The 21,496-nt window shown below is 37.1% G+C and overlaps 2 protein-coding genes across 10 annotated transcripts in view; both read left to right on the top strand.

The window, feature by feature from the left end:
- ELF1 (E74 like ETS transcription factor 1) overlaps window positions 1-3,230 on the top strand; it is a 141,078-nt gene extending 137,848 nt beyond the window's left edge. For all 9 annotated transcript variants that reach the window (XM_073212558.1, XM_073212556.1, XM_073212555.1 and 6 more), the window contains one exon: window positions 1,233-3,230. In XM_073212558.1, coding sequence (XP_073068659.1) covers window positions 1,233-1,833 — 601 coding nt within the window. In that variant the 3' untranslated portion in view covers window positions 1,834-3,230. The remainder of the gene's footprint in view (window positions 1-1,232) is intronic.
- Window positions 3,231-10,791: 7,561 nt separating this feature from the next.
- The window catches only part of SUGT1 (SGT1 homolog, MIS12 kinetochore complex assembly cochaperone), a 48,692-nt gene continuing 37,987 nt past the window's right edge, over window positions 10,792-21,496 (top strand). Inside the window, exons 1-5 of the mRNA XM_037022977.2 lie at window positions 10,792-10,983; window positions 11,070-11,127; window positions 17,221-17,311; window positions 17,981-18,050; window positions 18,711-18,781. Of these exons, the coding sequence (XP_036878872.1) occupies window positions 10,946-10,983; window positions 11,070-11,127; window positions 17,221-17,311; window positions 17,981-18,050; window positions 18,711-18,781 (328 nt within the window). The 5' untranslated portion in view covers window positions 10,792-10,945. The remainder of the gene's footprint in view (window positions 10,984-11,069; window positions 11,128-17,220; window positions 17,312-17,980; window positions 18,051-18,710; window positions 18,782-21,496) is intronic.

Here is a 21,496-nt window from a genome sequence, read left to right as displayed (position 1 = left end):
GAACCGCTAATACCCTGCTGTAGACTGATCCTCAGAATGGTTACTTTGGTGGCAGTCTGAATGTGGGAATAAGTATCTACACCAGTGGGTGGGCTCTAGTTATCCTGTGTCTTTCTACTTCCTTTCAAGTTCTCCGTAGCTGAGATGATGCATCTTTTCATCTTTCCTCCTAGTCCATTTGTTTTCTCCTCCAGAATTTCATTTCTCACACATACATGACAGGCAACATAACCGTAACTTACTAAAATTTACCTGTAATAATCTACTGGCAGTGAGCAACATTTGGTTTATGAGGACTAATCTAGCTGTTAGCCATTTGAAGTAGGAGTCATTCATCTTTGGTAAAATAGCTTTACAGAATTGCGAGGAAACAACAGTTGAGCTCCAGATGCTGAGATAAAACTGCATGTGTTTTACAGTAACCATGTCCATACACTTTGTAAACTTTTTATCACTTACGTATCTCTTCAACAAATGGATTTAACAACCTTATATAAATTGGAATTTACATTAAATGATTTTATGTTAAATTATAGCTTTATGACTAAAATTTATGAGCATTGTTTGAGCTGAGAAAACTGCTAAAATACGCTTCTATTTATTTTTGTGAAGGCGAAAGCTGCCTTCTTGCCCTCTCTGCCAGCCTTAAAAACCCTCATAGGTTAATTATATTCTTGTTTATATAGTATGATGTGAACTCTGAGCTATTGAAATTATTCTGATAATCTTGTCTTATACTTAAGACTGAGGGTTTTGTTTAAATTTTAATGAGCATTTCCCCTCTATATAGAGGATAACAGGTTGAAAGCAATTATATGAAGCTTGGTAATTGTGGATGAGCATGTTGATAACATTTTCTCTCAAATATCAAAATAGAGTGAGAATCTAATATACTTGATCTAAAATTACTAATTTTCTTTAAAGCAACTCATGCATAACTTCTTGCCAAACATTTTGATATTTCCTTCCTCATTTATGTTAATGTGGCACTTTGTAAAGAATTTTTTCATCAGATAGTATCATAGTTAATGACCTGAGACTTTTGTGTTGGGCATTTCTGTGTGTACAGTGTTCATTGCAGGGTCTGGCATGATGTTTATGTTGTGTTGAAATATGGGAAGTAGCACCTGAAATGTATGACTTCTATTTTGTCAAAATGACTTCTCAGATTTTAACATTGTAAATGATGTAGAATATGCTAATTTCTCCCTTTTCTTTCATAATTTCAATAGGACTATACAGGCTCCAACCCAGGTTCCAGTGGTTGTGTCTCCTGGGAATCAGCATTTGCATACAGTAACACTCCAGACCGTGCCAATCACAACAGTTATAGCCAGCACAGATCCATCATCAGGTGCTGGATCTCAGAAGTTTATTTTACAAGCCATTCCATCATCACAGCCCATGACAGTACTGAAAGAAAATGTCATGTTACAGTCACAGAAGCCAGGATCTCCTCCTTCGATTGTCTTGAGCCCTGCCCAGGTACAGCAGGTTCTTACTAGCAATGTTCAGTCAGTTTGCAATGGAACCGTCAGTATGGCTTCATCTCCATCTTTCAGTGCTACTACACCTGTGGTGACCTTTTCTCCTCGCAGTTCACAACTGGTTGCTCATCCATCTGGCACTGTAATCACTTCTGTTTTCAAAACTCAAGAAACAAAAACTCTTATACAGGAAGTAGAGAAAAAGGTTGAAGATCATTTGAAAGAAGACACTGAGAAAACTGAGCAACAACCACAGCCTTATGTGATGGTGGTGTCCAACTCCAACAGATTTACCTCTCAGGTAGCTATGAAACAAAACAAATTGCTGGAACCCAACTCCTTTTAGTTAATATACCAAAGGAATTGTGGATAATTGCTTTTTAATGGAATGTTTTCAGTTGTATGTAAACTATATGATTGATTCTAAGATAATTCCTAACTTTGTAGTTAATTGTTAAAAATTTAGAGTTAATTTTGACTTTGTTAGATGAGAGAGGAAAACCTTAGTGTTACTCTTTGTTCTCTAAATGTTACAGAATTCAATTGTGAAGGAACAGGTATTTTATACTATGAAGACATTCTTTTGAGATTTTTTTCAGTTGCTATTAAGTATTTTAAAAAAGATTTCTTTTTAAATTTTACATTGTATTAGCTTTTTTGATTCTTTTGTAAATGCAGTACTTAAGTAGAAGGCAACAGGAAATTTACATAGGAACTATCTTCATTCCACTTGTATAAGTTAAGTCTTGACTCTTTCAAATGCAGTACACCTATTTTATACTTTCATTAAAATTATGCTTTTATTTAGACAGTTGGTTGCACTGTATATGAACTATGAATATGTAAAATATAACATTAAAAATAGAAATGTGCCCATCATATAGTTGAACCTGTTTTCAGAAGCAGGATAGTATAAAAACATCGCCTGTGAGTGGCTCCCCTACTAAAAAATTAAATAACCTTGGGCAAGCCACTATATCTTTTCGGGCCTCAATTCTTTCATAAAAGGAAGAGATGCATTGGATTAGACTAGATGATCTCCAGCTTCCTTTCTAATTCTAAGTTTTCTTATTCTAATTCCTGTATTTTAAAAGTATATTGGTGAAAACATTATCAGCTTACTTCCTAATAGCTAAAATATTGCAGGAAACGTGGCTTTGCAAATTTCATTCTTCTAATTATCTGTAACATCTGCTATGCACCTGAATTCTTCCTAAATACTTTGTTCATTAGCTCCTTAGGCCGCTGCACACTGTGGTCTATTAGTAAACTTATGTTGCTGAGTGTTAAATGATATACTGCTGTTCTGAAAGAGTCAAGGCTCTTTCCTAAGGGCCCAGAAAGCAATCAAGCATTGGCTAATCTGGCTGAGTAGTCAGTTGCTGTAAGAGCATAATTACTTTATATTTTGGATCATTTTTTTCTTGGGCATAAGGGGGAATTGCATACAGAGATAATATACATATATACCCAAGTTTCTAAAATGAAAAGACTTTTTAAGATTACTTTTTCAGCTGTAAATAATGTACATTTAATTTCACAAGAAAAGTTGATCTCTGCAAATTTTCTAGTATAGCAAAGAGAAATATTTGTAGATGAAAAATCAGGTTTAGAGGTCTAATGTTTTATGTTTTCATATTACAGAGTGAATTTGTATTTAAACAAAAATTTAAATTTTGGAATCCTCTAAACATTTTTGTATCTTTTAATTGGTTTATTATTAAATAAATCCTTTAAAAATTCTGTGTTCTCAAGCAGATGTTTCTTAAGAACAAATGTACAGAAAATGTTGCTCATGTTTACAGTGTTGTTAAATGTTTAAATAACAAAAGTCCCTTATATTAGATTTACAGAATGTCATCCTCTCATTTTTCCTTTCTATGCTAAATGGCAGTTCCCAGACATTACACAATGGATTACTGAGCTCCAAAATTAGAAAACAATAAAATGTTCTAGGCAATACTATTAAACACACTTTTTAAAAAGCAAGTTTCCTAATTAGAAATAAGAAACCAGTTAACTGTTAAGCTTGGAAATGCAGAAAAATAAAAGTCAGAATCTCAATCCAGTATTCCTAGACCTAGTAGTAGTAACTTCACTTATTCATTTCTCCTTACCAGTTAATATTCTAACAAAATGTGGTTTTAAGAGGAGCAGTCTTGGAGGATCCCAGTTTGAAAAAGACATATGCACCCTTATGTTTATCACAGCACTATTTACAATAGCCAAGAAATGGAAGCAACCTAAATGTCCATCAGTAGATAAATGGATAAAGAAGATGTACATATACACAATGGAATACTATTCAGCCATAAGAAAAAAACAAATCCTACCATTTGCAACAACATGGATGGAGCTAGAGGGTATTATGCTCAGTGAAATAAGCCAGGTGGAGAATGACAAGTAGCAAATGATTTCACTCATCTGTGGAGCATAAGAACAAAGCAAAAACTGAAGGAACAAAACAGCAGTAGACTCACAGAACGCAAGAATGGACTAACAGTTGCCAAAGGGAAAGGGACTAGGTGTCGGGGTGGTGGGAAGGGAAGGTGAAGGGGAATAAGGGGCATTACAATTAGCACACATAATGTAGAGGGGTCACGGGGAAGGCAGTATAGCACAGAGAAGACAAGTAGTGACTCTATAGCATCTTACTATGCTGATGGACAATGACTGTAATGGGGTATGTGGGGGGTACTTGATAGGGGAATCTAGTAACCACAGTGTTGCTCATGCAATTGTATATTAATGATACAAAAATTAAAAAAAGGAGCATTCTTATCTTTGAAGACAGGGATGTAGAAAAGAATCTGAGGAAACAGGCCTTGCTAAGAGTTCTCCAGTTTACTACCCTTAGCTGAGACCCTTTTGGTTTCCGTGATTGATTTTCCATGATTTTCCACTCTTCATCAAATCTAGTATAAAAACACTCAGGCTTAACCATTTATTTGAGTCTTCATTTTCTTATCAACTCTCCTGTATCAAGTAAAACATATTAAATACATTTGTGTGCTTTTTCCTTTAATCTGCCTCTTGTCAGTTTAATTTTTAGACCCAGTTGTGGGCCCGAAAGGGGCCACGGGAAAGTCTTTCCTCAGAGGTCTCTAGCCAGTTGCGTCCCCTAACATAACCTCATCATACGAAACTCCTGAGCAGAGACACAGATGTTACTCACTCCTTGGCCTTAGTTCATAAAATCATTGCTTCAACATGTATTTATTAAGAAAGGACCTATGATGTTACTGTCACTGTCCTTAATCTGTAAACCTGCTGCTTGCTTCACTTTCCATTCTATTCTTTAATTCTCTGCAGTATTGTATTTGGACGATCACCCTGAAATTACTGTTGCAAAGGTTACTAAATAGTAATCAATTCCCCTATTATCCAATTTCATCCTTCCTTCTCTTCCTTGAACTTCCCAGCATGGGATAACTTTACAACTCAGTCGTTCTTTAACCTCTCTGCTGACTTTGCTTTTGTGCCCAACTCTGCTCTGTCCTCCTCCTGCCTTTTAAGTTATTTTTTAGTGTTCCTTTTGGGTTGCTCCAAAGACTTTTTCAAAGGTTGGATCTCCCCCAAATTTTATCAAAAGGTCACTGTCCTCATTCTCTTATATTCACCTTGCCAGCCACAGTCTGTTCTCCCCAGCAGAACAATAGTGTCATTCTAATTACCTCCCTGGTTCCTCACTGTCTTCAGGTGGATTTGAGGCCCTGCATAGTCTCACCAACTTTTATTCTCCAAATCATGCTGTCAGTTAGGATTAGGATGCTTTTAATTGCAAAGAACCAATCAGCCAATTCAAAATTATTAAATAATACAAAACAGGATGTTTGGAGTTGGGAGGTTTGTAGGTTGGTTAATTCAGTTCAGTGGTGATAGGAGCAACCAGTTTTTCATCTTTCTGCTTTACCATCGTTGGGATTTTGGTTTAGTTTTAGTGTCCAGGATGACTCCTGCCATTTTTGCAAGATAGCTGTAGTAGTTCCTTCCATAATTTTTCATTAATAACATTAATATTATTAATATCAACATTAATATTTATTAATAATAATATTATTAATAAGGAAACTTTTACCCAGAACACCCATGGCAGCCATTTCTGTTTAGGTGTGGTTTGGCTGGGTCTTAATTGTGATGGTTGTGCCATTTTACATTCCCATGAGCAGTGTATGTGTCTACCAGCTGTTTTCTCCAATACGGTCAGTCTTCTATATTTTAGCCGTTTTAATGAGTCTGTAGCAGTATCTGATTGTAGCTTTCTTTATATTTCCCTAGTGACTAATGATTTTGTGCTTCTTTAGCACATGTATCTTTGATGAAGTGATGAATTTTTTGCTCATTTAAAATTATTTTTTACTGAGTTTTGAGAACTCTATTCTGTATACAAACTTTTCAGATACATTATTTACAAATATTTTCAAAGTACAGAAACTTTAATTTTGGTAAAGTCGAATTCCCCAACTTATTCTTATGGACCATGTTTTTGGTATCATGTCTAGGAAATTTTTGCCTAACCCAAGGTCACAAAGACTTTCTTCTAGAAGTTTTATTATAGTTTTAATTTTTACATTTATGTCCACTATCCATTGTGAGTTAATTTTTTGTAGATGGTGCAAGGTATGTATTGAAGTTCACTTTTTTATATATAATTTGTTGAAAACTATTCTTTTCAATTGGAAAGTCTGAAAAGACTGCCCTTTTCAACTCTTTTCTACTCTGAATTACCTTTGGGCCTTTATTGAAAATCAGTTATCCATATATATATATATATATGGGTCTATTTAGGGACTCTGTTCTGTTCTGTTGTCTAACTTTGTGCCAATATGTAAGGTTGATGTGTTGAGATCAATGTTCTCCAACTTTGTTATTTATCAAAGTTTATTTGATCTAAGCTTTTTGAATTTCCATTTGAATTTCAGAATCGGCTTGTTGACTTGGAAAACAGAAGTCTGATTTTTGACTGGGATCATGTTGCATCTTTAGTTCAGCTTAGGAAGAACTGCCATCTTAATATTGAGTCTTCTGACTCACGGAGTGCATCTCCATTTGTTTTTGGTGTTCTTTAATTCAGCAATGTTTTCTAATTCTCGGTGTATATATTTTGCACATCATTTGTCAGATTTATTTTTCAGTATTTAGTATTTTTGATGCTATTATAAATGTTATGGTTTTTAAAACTTCAAATCTGGTAATTGCTGGTTTTAAATATTTTTTCTCCTAATTTACTGAAGCACACAGTTCACGAATCTTACTTAAGTGAACAACTTGACAAAATTTTACATCTGAATACATTGGTGTAATTACTACAGAGATCAAGATACAACTTTTCCCACATCCAAGATGATTGCCTTATGGCCCTTCCCAGACAGATCACCCTCTGATTTCCCTCACAATCGCTTTTTATCTTACAAATGGAATCAATCAGGATGTACTCTGGCTTCTTTAACTCAACAATATGTATGAAAAGTTCATCCGTCTTGTGTATACTGGTAGTTTATTCTTGACTATTGCTCTGTAGTACTTTCCTCCTATGAAAGGACATTTAAGTTATTTCCTGTTTTTGCTACTGTGAATAGTGCTGCAATCAATATCTGTAAGGTAAAGTACTCCTTTCTTTTGGGTTTCTACCTAGTGGCAAAATTACTGGGTAATATGGTTATCTGTATGACTAGCTTTCGTAGTGTCAAGTTTTCTAAAGTAGTTAATGCCAATTTATACTCCAACTAGAAATATATGAACATTATATGTGCTTTATATCTGCCAATTCTTGGTATTTTAATTTCTTTTAATTTAACCACTCTGGTGAGAGTAGTACCAAGTTATGATTTTAATGTCCTTGATAATAGCTACTGATATAGAACTTTTCATATGCATATTGGCCATTTAGAGAACATCTAAAAGTGAACCAGTGTACTTCACATTAACATATTAAAGAAAAAGCAGATACGAACTTTTCAATAAAGGCAGAAAAAGCATTTAACACAGAATGCTCTCCCTCTGATACTACAACCTATGCAAGAAGCCCATTATCACTACTTCTCAACATTACAGTAGACATCCCAGCAAATGACAGCAGACATGAAAAGAAATAAAGGTATAATGATTACACAGGAAGATGTTAAAACACGTTTATTCACAGATGACAAGAGTATGATCACAGAATATTAGACATAAGGGAACTTTGTAAATGAGCTGAATGAAAGATCAATTCATAAAAATCAGTGTTTATGCTAGCAACAACTACAGTATAAAAATTTTTAATGCCACTTAAAATAGCATTAAAAAAAATCTAATGGGAGATATACAAGACCTCTACATTGTAATGTGCAAAACACTGCTGAGAGAAATTAAAGACCATTTACAGAAATGGAGAGGTGTATGATATTCATGGATTGGAGGACTCAAGATGTCAGTTTTCCCCAAATACATCCCCAGTTACAATCCTACCAGGGTTTTTTTAATTGACAAATTCATTCCAAAATGTATAAATAAATGGAAATAAATTTTATAGATGGGTAAAAGTAAATAAAAAGGGCTTCAAATAGCCAAGGTAATCTTAAAGAAAAGCTATAGGACTTCAAAACAATATAAAGCTATGTTAACTAAGACACTGGGGTATTAAAACAGTGGGGTACATGGTTACACAAACAGACTAATGGGATTAGAACCTGGAAATGGACCCACATCTGCAGTCATCTACAACAAAGGTGCCATAAGAATTTAGTGGGGAAGAGACAAACAACAACAAATGTTGGCGAGGTTGTGGAGAAAGGGGAACCCTCCTACACTGCTGGTGGGAATGTAAATTAGTTCAACCATTGTGGAAAGCAGTATGGAGGTTCCTCAGAATGCTAAAAGTAGAAATACCATTTGACCCAGGAATTCCACTTCTAGGAATTTACCCTAAGAATGTAGCACTCCAGTTTGAAAAAGACAGATGCACCTCTATGTTTATCACTGCATTATTTTTTTTTAATGAAGATCTAATTGGCTTTATTAAGCAATTCATAATTTGGGCTGCATCCCCTCTACCAGGTAGAGAGAGATGCTCTGAAGGTCTATGGAAAGGAGAGGTTTTTAAAGGCAGGACAAGGAAGTCAGACAAAAGGATTATTTGGGGTGAGGTCACCTTCATTTGGGGACAAAAGGGTCTTATTAGGTGGCAAGGACACATGTATCACTGCACTATTTACAATAGCCAAGATATGGAAGCAACCTAAATGTCCATCAGTAGATGAATGGATAAAGAAGATGTGGTACATATACACAATGGAATATTACTCAGCCATAAGAAGAAAACAAATCCTACCATTTGCAACAACATGGATGGAGCTAGAGGGTATTATGCTCAGTGAAATAAGCCAGGCGGAGAAAGACAAGTACCAAATGATTCCACTCATATGTGGAGATAAGAACAAGGGAAAACTGAAGGAACAAAACAGCAGCAGAATCACAGAACCCAAGAATGGACTAACAGTTATCAAAGGGAAAGGGACTGGGGATGATGGGTGGGAAGGGAGGGATAAGGGCAGGGAAAAAGAAAGGGGGCAATTAGCATGTATAGTGGGGGGGGGTGGCGTGCGGCACGGGGAGGGCTGTGCAACACAGAGAAGACAAGTAGTGATTTTACAGCATCTTACTACGCTGATGGACAGTGACTGTGAAGGGGTATGTTGGGGGGACTTGGTGAAGGGGGGAGCCTAGTAAACATCATGTTCTTCATGAAAAAAAAAAAGAATTTAGTGGGGGGAAATGACAAATGACAGTCTTTTAAATAAAAGTTTGGTAATAGAGGACATCCATATTGGAGGAAAATGAACCTCAATCCCAACCTCATACCTTTTACAAAAATTAATGTCAGATCATAGACTTGGATGTAAAAGGTGAAATAAAACATCTAGAAGAAAACAGAATATCTTAATGGTCTCGGGGTAGGTAAAGCCTTATATGACACAAAAAAGAACTGATCATAAAAGATCAAACCCAGTTTTACCTGATTTATGTAATCCTTGCCTTCTTCACCATCCTTACAATCACTGACCTATTTAAGAGAGAGTTTAATTTGACCTATATATCTCCCAACAACTGTTCTCCTTTTCCCTTTTAATCATTCTTATATAGCAGAGAATATACTTTCAAAAATACAAATTTGTTATTACCTTTTAAAGTGAAAAATCCTGTTAGGTTAACATCATTAAGAGAAGCACATCCATGCTTTTCGGCAGACCACACCTAGCCCTTTATGACCTGGCATTTACCTACCTCTCCAACTGGTATGCATCTAATTTGAATTTTGGCTCTAACAACTTTAGAAATCACATCATCCTTTTATACCAGACATCCAATTATATCTTGAAGTGTCTTTTCCACTTCCTTCATCAGTTCTAATTCATCCTTCAAGGCTGAGGCTCGGCTATCACATCCATCCCTCTATATTTGGCTAAATCTTCCTGTCACATGACTATTCCTCTTCTTTCTTGTTAGCACTTGGAATTGGTAAAGTTTCCGGAGGGAATTAACATCTCTGAATCCCAGGACTTTAGATTTTGGATGTAGCAGACATTCGTTCATTCACTTGTTAATCTCTACCAACTGAGCTCCTCGTTCTCACTACCTGCTTCCCACTCCCACGGAACTTGCTGGAAGCTTTTTCTGTCTAATCTGAATGGGTGGAAGGGTGAAGATAGAGGGCCTTGAACGACTAGGTTGAAAAATAAAGCTGCACTGAGAACTTCAGGCCACTTTCTTCCCTTCAGTGCCTTCCGATGGGGCAGGTTTTTCCTTCTCAGTCTGGGAAGGCAATTTAGGAGGAAAGCCGGGGCCTGTAGAGCTCTGGAGAGTAGAACAGTACACCCACACCGGAACCAGTAAGGCTTCCTTCTGTCTACCCTCTGCCAAGGCAGAACGATTTCCGGCGGGTCCAAGTCCGGTAGGGTCCCCAGCGCTGAGATCCCATGAGAGAAGCGCCATCCGGAACTCTGCTCCCGGAAAAGCACACGCAGCAGCGTACGACGTCATGGGTCACGACGGGCTCGGTTACCTCTGGTAGCCATCGTAAGAGCTGTGATGGAAACTGGTGAAAGTGCTGTTCGATATGGCTTCCTACGAATGGTCGTACAAACGCCTCCATACATTCCCGAGGGATAACAGTACAACCCCAAAGTGCTTTTGGGTTACTACCCTTGAGGGCTCTGTCCAGCCAGAACAGACGAGGCCACGGTAGCCACGGCCGCGAGAGGCGGGGACTGGAAGGGCTGGTCACGGGACCGGGGGACGCGGCTGGGAGACGGTCCTCCCCTGCCCCAGCTGGCCCCGCGGCGCACTGCGTGGCTGTTCGTTGGCTACTTAGGACGGAAGCTCGGTTGGTGTTTCTGCGGAAGTTTCCCCCTCGGGCGGCAGCAGAGCGGATAATCTGCCTAGTAGCCAGCCCAGGAGTGGCAACAGTGACTATTAGCATGGCAGCGGCAGCGGCAGGACCTGCAACAGCTCAGCCGTGAGTGTTTTTCCATCTCTCAGCTGTTCATTTTTATCCTGCACCTTTTCATGGTTAGATCTCTGCTGATGTTGTTTTCCTGGCAGGTTTTTCCGGGGCTTCTCAGATGCTCTGATCGATGAAGACCCCCAGGCGGCGTTAGAGGTGAGAGCCCATCTCAGCTTCTTTACTCTCGTTTGGGGTTTGCAGCTGCCACGGATTCGGGCCGACCCCGTCACTTCCCAGCATTGCCTTACCTGGGACCCGGGCTGCTGCTTTTATTGTCTCAGCCCTAAGAGTCGTCGTCCTCTCGTTTCTCTGATTCACAGTGGCTCCAGTACGCCTGATCCCCGTGTTTGCTCCTTCCACTTTTAGCCGGTTCCTGTGGCCTCGCAGATGCTTAGAAAAACCGTTTCTACTACTTGGGGTGGAGGTGAGGGGGCATAGTTGACATTCATAGCTTCCTGGAAGGATTTTTCTTTTTAATGCCATTTGTGGCTAGAAGAAAAAGTGAAGCCTAGGCTTCATGATATTTGTTAATTCTGTTTTTCATCTGACTATCATCCTTGCCATTATTATGTACCTACCAGACACTGTGCTAAGTGCTTTTATGAACTCTGACTCCTGGAACAAAAACTTCTCCGCTTTGTCCCTGAACAGTCCTGTCACTGTTCATAATTCACTCGTTGTTTTATTTGCCAAAACAATTTTTCTGTGGAGTTTCTGTGTGCAACGCACTGATTGCTATTAAAATCTTAAATATTTAAGTGACTTATAAGGCACTTTATGTTTCTGTGAAGTTGAAAACTCTAAAGCCTTAAAGGAAAGAAAAAGAGAAAGAGTTAGTAATTAGAAGTAGCAAAGAGAGCTAAGGATACATGATGCAGTGGGTCACAAAATTTAGCCTGGGGTTTCTTGCTTTGAAACAGGAGAAAAGAAGAAACCACACCCTGTTTCATTGTCATAATCTGACATATCTAAGGGTAGCAATCTGAGGCAAAAGAACCCTTTTCCTAGAGTCTCTCAGAGGAGGTGACATTTGAGCAGAAAACTGGGGGCATGAGAGAGTGAGCTTGGCAGCTCTGAGGAAGGGGTATTATAGGCAGGAAGAAGAGCTAATGCAAAGGTCCTCAGGTGGGAATGACATTGGTCTGTACAGGGAGCAGTAAAAAGGACATTTGACTAGAGTGGCATGAAAAAGGAGTAAGATGAAGTTGGGAGGAAAATGGGCTAGGTCCCTTAGGGCTTTTTAGGGAGGAGTATGTTTTTGAGTGTAGATGAGAGGGCCTTCAGATAAAGTAGTTGATTAATCAGTTGTGCTATGATATTTCCTAGAGAGGCTTCTGGGATTGGTATTAGAATAATGTTACAGGAGACACTGAGAATTTTTCTCCACAATTCCTTATATTGGCTATGCAGCTATTAATTTTCAGAATCTACATTTCTTATGGCCCTCTTAGGCCCACTCCTTCCTCTGGAACTCATTTATATAGAAGTTACTTTTAAAGGATATTAGTGTAATGAATTTCATTATTACTGTGCCATCTCACTTATTTAACTTAAAATTTTTTTTAGTGAAGAATGGTATCTGTAAATAGAAATGTTGTGTAACTAATAAAGTAGTAGTTTTACATATGTGTTACCACCCAGATCAAGATATAACACACTTCCATCCTCATTGGCCCCTTATGTGTCTTTCCAGCCAATAATTCCTGTTGCCCACAAGATAACCCCTATTCTGACCTTGGTCACCATCAGTTTTGCTTTTATTGCAAACTTCATATAAACAGAAACATACACTGGGTACTCAGCTGAGTGTAGATGCTTTGTCTTGCTTTAAACATTATGTGAGATACAACCGTATTGTGTGAAGTGGCAGTTCCTTTTTTCATTGCTGCATAGTATTCCATTGTATAAATACAGTACAATTGTAACAATGGACATTTGAGTATTTCCAATTATTAGTATGAAAAAAGCCACTTTGAATTTTTTGTGCATGTATTTTGGTGAACACATGCACTCCTTTCTTTTGGGTATATATAGCAAGCAGTGAAATTGCATAAAGTAGGCATGTGGTTAGTTTTTAGTACCTTGGATCTTAAACAGTGGTTCTTGGGCCAGTAGCATCATCTAAGAACTCATTAGAAATGCTAGTTTTTTGACCTCACCACAGATTTGCTGACAGTCCATATGACTCATGTAGTCCAGTACTTACTACCTTTCCATTTTACAGAGGAAAACTAAGACCAAAAGAAATCCAAGTGATCTGTCATAGAGATATATACAGCCAATTAGAGGCCAAATTGGAGCCTACGGACTTGTTTCCAGACTCTTAGTCTAGTGCTGTAGAACAGTGGTTCTCAAAAGTGTGGTCTCCAGATCAGATGCAGCAGCATGAGAATGAAGTGATGTATAAAGTACATTAAGAGCATAGAGTAGAGGTTGACTGGAGAAGTAAAAAAATTTTACAGAGAAAGTCTCAATTCAGTAGGGAGAGAAAACCGATGTGGATTATGAGAATCTTTATTTTTGAGGCCCAGTGTGAATAGTGGCTAAGGGCATTGGCTCTAGAATCAGGAGCTGCGGTCCAAATCCTGGTTTCATAATAACTGTGTAACCTCAGGAAAGTTCCTTTTATCACTTTGGGTCAGATTTCCGGTCTGTAAAATGGGACTAAATAGGACCTGCTTGAAAGAGTTACTAGAAAGATAAGTAGTGTGATGTACAAAATGAGGCCCTTGAGGTGTAGGCATCTTGTAGCTTCTTTCCTTTCTATGTTCTAGCTATACTCGCTCTCTGCTACTTGAATGGGTCAAGCTGAGTCTTGGTGGAGGGCCTTTGGACTTTGCAGTTCCTTTTGCGTAAAATGTTCCATCTCTAGTTTTGTTTGGAGATGGTCATCACTTTAGATTTCAGTTGAAATATCACCTCAGGGAAGTCTTTTCTGAGCACCGTGTTTAAATTGGGTCCCAACATAAGCTTCAAGGGAACAGGGCTTTTACCTTGTTTATAGTTGCATTCTCAGTATAGTGCTTAGAGTGTCGTAGGCATTCAGGTGTGTTAAAGGACTTGCCATAGTTCTTGGAGCAACTGTGAGGTAGTCACTGTATTTTACTCACAAGGAAGCTGACGCTAGAGAGATAAACTTGTTCAGTGTTACATAGTTTAGAACATAGTTACAGTGTTACATAGTTCAGTGTTACATTATGTGACAGGTCTTTGGGTTCAATGCATCAAGGTCACTCTCTAGAGGAGGAGGTAGGACCAGATATGTATGATAAAATTGGTTTGGTAGATGATTTTGAAGTAGCTGACCACAGATAGCTTTATGGAGAACATAGCTAGTTAGCATAAATGTGCAGTGATACCAGTTCTTCATGGTTATGTAGTTTTTCTCCAGCTATGCAGGGTAGTTTAGGAAGGGAGAAGGGTTGATGTCCTTGTTTATCATCCATGATTGCAGATTAGCCGTGGCTGAAAGAAAATGGAAAGTGAAATCAAATTGAGATACTCAGAAGGATATGTCTGAGAAAGACCTTTCCAACATTACGTCAGTCTGAGCAATCTGCTTTTGCTTTCAACCTTAACAAGTTACCTCGTTGAGTAGCATTTTAAAAGAGGCTAGAACTTTAACATTTGTAAATTCATTTTTTAAGATCCAAGTCTTAAACAATTTTATTGCCTTAAAAAGAAGTTTTCCCCCCTGCTGTTCTGGATTATCAGGGCACTTCCTTCACCATCATCTTGGTAAAGATTTCAATGTGATTATATATTGCAGTTGACTGGGTTTCTTTATTTTTGAGAGCAAATATATTGATTGACTATAGCATAACTCATTTTATGTATGTCTTTTGACATCTTTACCATATGTTTCACATTAGTCTGCATTAAATAATAGCCTTTTGCCATGTGATTCACATATTGGCACTGAAGCCCTGCCTTTTGAGTCCTTCCCTTAAGTCCCTTTGTTCTCAGGCAACCAGCAACAGTTGTCACAGAAACAGAATCTGAAAACATGCCACATGCCAGATGTAACTAATATAAGCACTGATCATTATTTTAAGTACACTTTCTCTGACTTTGTCATACTATACAGTTGACTCTTCAATGACACAGGTTTGAGCTGCATTGGGTCCGCTATACGTGGAATTTTTTCAATAAATGTATTGGGAAATTTTTTGAAGATTTGTGACAATTTGAAAAAACATTTTCTCTAGGTTATTTATTGTAAGAATTCAGTATGTAATACATATACAACACAAGTGTTAATCAAGTATGTCAGTAAGGCTTCTGGTCAACAACAGGCTATTAGTAGTTAAGATTTTGGGAGTCTCAAGTTAAACACATTTTCAGCTGCATGTAGGGTTGGTGCACCTAAACACTGCATTGTTCAAGGGTCAGCTGTATATTGCTTATTCAAAATAAACAATATTGTGTTTTATACATGACTTACAAGTTTGTTGTAATGTTCACTTTGTACTCAGTATTTTTTTGGTACCTTTTAAAATTAACAGCCTAGTAAGCCAATTGCTTTGTTTTTTTTTTTTTATCTGAATCACTATGACTGGTTCTCCTTAACCAAAAGATCTTTTATGCTTTTAAAGTTCATTTGCAAGTTGGTTGTTCAAAATTCATAATTTTTTACCTGACTCCTTAAGAAAAAGAATCTTGTTTTATCTTTGTCCCCCGTGTCTGGCCCATGTTTGTTACATAATACGTCTTAAGAATACTTTTTGAATTGGTGATCCAAATATTAATATTATCTATAACAGCCTTTTAAACCCATAATATACCTGTTTTTTTTTTTGTGAGGAAATGCTAGAAATTTGCTTTGAAGATACGTATGAGTAATAGGTAAGCTCTCAGCTGTTCTCAAAGTCTTTGAAAGTTTAGTGCAAAACGGTGTTATTTAACTTAGGAACTTCAAATTATTAACAGTATACTAATGTAAATGTCAGATGGTGTGTGAGAGAAACTTGGAGTTAAAAAACATTACCAAGAGGCAGTGCTGTTTAATCGTTGAAATCCTGTTTGGAGTCAGAGAGACCTGGATTTGAATCCCATCTCTGGCATAGTCTTGTTGCTCATTAGGAAGTGAAGGAATGAATCTTCTGTGCACACCTCAGGGAAGAGCATTCTAGTGACAGGGAACTGCAGGTGCAGAGTCCTCAAGTGTTTGGAGAACAACAAGGAAGCCATTGGAGCTAGATTCTAGGAGCAAAGGGAAGAGTAGAAAAGAGGTGAGATGAGAGAGAGAGCAGAAGGTCATATCAAGGAGGGCCTTGTAGGTCATTGGAAGGCCTTGCACTTTTGCTCTGAGTCATTTTAAAAGAGTCAGCTGGAAAGGCATCGGAGAGTTTTGAACAGAGACATAGTAACATGGTTTGCGTTTCATTACTGCTTGGATCAGGGTGATGCGTGAAGGTGGTAAAAAGTGGTTTGGATACTTATGTATATTGGATTTTAGGTATGTGATTACCAAGTATAGAACACATTGCTTTGTAAGAATCACAGTACTAGTTAAAGTCAGTGGCACTTGTGTGGCTGTTTGCCTACATTTGCCTTTAGCTTCGCTAATTGCACAATCTGTTCTTCAATTATTATTGTTCCAGCTACTACTTACATACTGTGACTCCCCAGGATGGCAAAAATTTAAACTCTCTAATGTTAACTCTTGTTCAGTTGATCGTAGCTTTGTATGAGATACTGTATCAGGGCTCTCTTAGGGTTGTCTGCCATTGACAGAGGATAGAGAGGGCCAACTAAGCTTGATTATGTATTTATTAATTCTGTTAACCTCTTTGAGCTTTAGATTTAACTTCTAGTTTTTTTTTTTTATTGGACAGCTTCACATTTTCTATGCATTTCAAATTCTATATGATCTTTGAGTCTTCTCCAAATTACAAGGAGAAAATCAGTGATGGTCAATGTATATCAGCCAAACTCTTCAGAATAACTGAGGTGATAATTACTATTTATTAGTAATTATTATCCTATTATTAGATATTATTATCCTGTAGGCCAGGATCTGCTAAGTGTTTTTACATAGATACCATATTAGATTGTGCGTGTTGCGGGGGAGAGCGGAAAAGGGGAGATATTGATCCACTTGCAAAGAAAACCTCCAAACTTGTTTCCCTGTTACCTTTTCTCTGAATAGCTTATTAAAATAGGCTGTTTGATTAAAAATCTTGTTTAATTGGGATTCAATGTCTTTTTAAAAACATATACTGACCCTCAATGTATTTGTATTTGTAGGAGCTGACTAAAGCTTTGGAACAGAAACCAGATGATGCACAATATTATTGTCAAAGAGCTTATTGTCACATTCTTCTTGGGAATTACTGTGGTAACTTTTCTTACAAAATGTATTATTGTCTCTTTTTAATAAGTTACATATTTTGCCCAAGGTACAATGAATCAAATAGAGATTATCTTCTGGGATTTTTAAATTGGTCTTTCATACAAGGTAAAGTAGCTGAAACGTGAGGAACATGTTGAATAACATCCATTTAAATGTTATGGGTGTCCTTCCTTCAGTGGGTGGAAAATCTATACAGATTTCATTCATGGTTATTAGATATGTTAGCAAAGAATAGCATCACATTTACTGTTTTCCAGAGTATTTTAATGAAATGCTCTTATTTGCATTTTTTATAAAAAGGAATGTATTTTTGTATTTATGTAATTTTCATAGTTTTGGATAGAGAATCTGAGTAGGGAAAAATTTAAAACCTTGAGTCAAATTACATAAATGACATTAATGAGAAAATTAGATGAACTCTGTGACACAGAGCTTTATTCATTGAAGAACTTTAAGAAGGAAGCTAAGATTAGACTTATAGAAAGGTATGAGGGTAATAATTTATTTGAATTCTATCATGAATTAGCTTTTCCTAATTTAAACTATTTGTTTCACCAACTTGAAAACTTAAAATCTAAGGTGGATTCAAATTTTGTGTGTAATACTTGTTGGGATCTGTAAATAATTGACCAAAACCCATTTTTTCTTGTACAGATGCTGTTGCTGATGCAAAGAAATCTCTTGAACTTAATCCCAATAATTCCACTGCTATACTGAGAAAAGGGTATGCAGTAACTCTTCTTGTTGAGTCTGGATTGTAGATAGTAGGTGTCTAAGTTGTTGAATGATAATTGTCTATTCATTTTATAGTTTCATGCATTCTGTGGCTAAGACAGCATTCAGTTTTAAATACAATTTATACTTCTAATGTATTAACTGTAGTATGTGATAGGCGATACATAGTTAGTGATGATTGACGTATTACAGGGTACTGATGAAACTGATGGATTTCAAATCCCTTTTTGCTTGTCATTTGAAATTTAGTATCTAACTGACTACAGAATACCTAATAGTCCTCAACCAAGCTGGACATGCTACATTTAATGCTATGAAAACTCTGTATCTATGTACTTTATATCCCAGCTTGTTTCTGTTAATAAATGTGACTTTATTATGGAAGAATCTTCTTTAATTCCTTAGTATAACTATATTTTGGAATAAGCAAGTGTATAAAATTAAAGTCAAGAAATCCTTCCAAAATGATTTCTAAAATTATATTTTAACAAGATTTATATTAGATCTAAGTATAGTATTTTAGAAAAATTTAGCCTTACTCACATATAACTACATTCTTTAAGAATAGAGAATACTAGAATTTTATTTAGAAGGATTTTATTTATTATCTCATGTGCATGTGGTATTTGTTTTTAATATGCATATGCAGAATATGTGAATACCATGAAAAGAACTATGCTGCTGCTCTAGAAACTTTTACAGGAGGACAGAAATTAGATAGTAAGTATTGGAATTTTATGTTAAGAACTAATCTGTTATTATTATTATTTTTTAATCTACATATTATTTCATTTTATTTATTTATTTATTTTTTTTGAGAGGGCATCTCATATTTATTGATCAAATGGTTGTTAACAACAATAAAATTCTGTATAGGGGAGTCAATGCTCAATGCACAAACATTAATCCATCTCAAGCCTAATTCTCGTCAGTCTCCAATCTTCTGAAGCATAACGAACAAGTTCTTACATGTTGAACAAATTCTTACATAGTGAATAAGTTACATGGTGAACAGTACAAGGGCAGTCATCACAGAAACTTTCAGTTTTGATCATGCATTATGAACTATAAACAATCAGGTCAAATATGAATATTCGTTTGATTTTTATACTTGGTTTATATGTGGATCCCACATTTCTCCCTTTATTATTATTATTTTTATTTTTAATAAAATGCTGAAGTGGTAGGTAGATCCAAGATAAAGGTAGAAAACATAGTTTAGTGTTGTAAGAGAGCAATTGTAGATGATCAGGTGTGTTCCTGTAGACTATGTGTTAATCCAAGCTAGACAAGGGCATTAAAACATCCACGGATACAGAACATTTCTCTCAAAACAGGGGGGGTGAGGTTCTAAGCCTCACTACTGTTGATCCCCAATTTCTCACCTGATGGCCCCCTGCGACTGTGCCTGTCTTAGGTTGTTCCTCCCTTGAGGAATTTTACCTGTCTATGGCTAACCAGTCATCTTCTGGGGCCATACAGGGAGATGTAAAGTTGGTAAGTGAGAGAGAAGCCATATTGTTTGAAAAGGTTAGCTTTTTACTTCTTTGCAGATTTATGCCCTGTGGCTTCTATGCCCAGCATTTGTCTTGAGGTATCTTTACGACTTGGAGGAATTATGATACTCGGTAAATTCGATATGAGGCACGAATTCTATTTAAGGGTTGTAATTAGGAAGGAAGAAGAAAAGCTATAGAGGTAGCATGTGGAAGAAAACATGGGAGGATTGATTATTTCTTTGACGTATCTTCTTGTAGAGTAACTTAAGCATGTATAGGTTTTAAACTACTAACTAAATTGCGCACACACATTAACATGATAGGAATACAGTTACATAACCAAAGCAGATCTATGATTACCAGCCATCTCCAGTGAAGCCAAGAAAACCAGTTAGGCACCCTAGGCATTTGTGAAAATTTGTCTATGATATGATGGATATTGTTCAACTGTACTTGAACAGTCTGAGAGAAATCAGACAAATTAAAACAACCCATTCCTGGGAACTGTTCACATCCCATATGTTCTTTTAACAGTAGATAGTCTGTAGTCGAAAGATTTTGGAGCACTACAACTTGGACTTCTCCTAATTCTTGGTTGAGTTCCAACAGTATAGATCCAGTCAAATTTATTGTTTTACTGAAAGCACAGACCAGCTTAGATACTCCTTCTTCATTCCAATGGCAAGTCCAGGAAATGGTGGGATGGATGCAGCTACAACTGCAGCATCGCCTGGATCTTTGTTGAGGTTTTTTGATGATCATCTTCTGGTATGACTCTTCCAGACAGTGCTGATGTTGGAAGTTCTTCTTCATATCGTATCTTAGTTCATTTTCTGGGTAGCCAAATTAGGCTTTGATCCTCTGTATAAACACGAAGAGACCCTTTGCCCACACTTTGATATGCCCTTTATACCATTGTGTAGAACTCATTGGAGGTCACCACACAGGAACTGCTTTTTTTTTTTTAAGAGAAAGGAATATTATCAGAAAAATGTACCTCCATAGCCGATCATCTGATACCCTTTAAGTGGTCAAAATTAAGGATATTTAAAGCATGCATTAATCGTTGATTTACAGTTAGTTTTATCCTATCAAGGAGTAATCCCCCTTTTCTTTCTTTTTTTATCTTTAATCTACACTTACATGAAGAATATTATGTTTACTAGGCTCTCCCCTATACCAGGTCCCCCCTATAAACCACTTTACAGTCACTGTCCATCAGCATAGCAAAATGTTGTAGAATCACTACTTGTCTTCTCTGTGTTGTACAGCCCTCCCCTTTCTCCCTCCCCCACCTATGCATGCTAATCTTAATACCCCCTTTCTTCTTCCCCCCACTTATCCCTCCCTACCCACCTATCCTCCCCAGTCCCTTTCCCTTTGGTACCTGTTAGTCCATTTTTGGGTTCTGTAATTCCGCTGCTGTTTCGTTCCTTCAGTTTTGCCTTTGTTCTTATACTCCACAGATGAGTGAAATCATTTGTTATTTCTCTTTCTCCACTTGGCTTATTTCACTGAGCATAATACCCTCCAGCTCCATCCATGTTGCTGCAAATGGTAGGATTTGCCCTCTTCTTATGGCTGAGTAGTATTCCATTGTGTATATGTACCACATCTTCTTTATCCATTCATCTACTGATGGACATTTAGGTTGCTTCCAATTCTTGGCTATTGTAAATAGTGCTGCGATAAACATAGGGGTGCATCTGTCTTTCTCAAACTTGATTGCTGCATTCTTAGGGTAAATTCCTAGGAATGGAATTCCTGGGTCAAATGGTAGGTCTGTTTTGAGCATTTTGATGACCCTCCATACTGCTTTCCACAATGGTTGAACTAATTTACATTCCCACCAGCAGTGTAGGAGGGTTCCCCTTTCTCCACAGCTTAACCAACATTTGTTGTTGTTTGTCTTTTGGATGGCAGCCATCCTTACTGG

Source organism: Manis javanica, chromosome 9, assembly GCF_040802235.1.
Source record: "Manis javanica isolate MJ-LG chromosome 9, MJ_LKY, whole genome shotgun sequence".
Taxonomy (NCBI): domain Eukaryota; kingdom Metazoa; phylum Chordata; class Mammalia; order Pholidota; family Manidae; genus Manis; species Manis javanica.
This window is presented reverse-complemented; position numbering and strand designations above follow the sequence as displayed.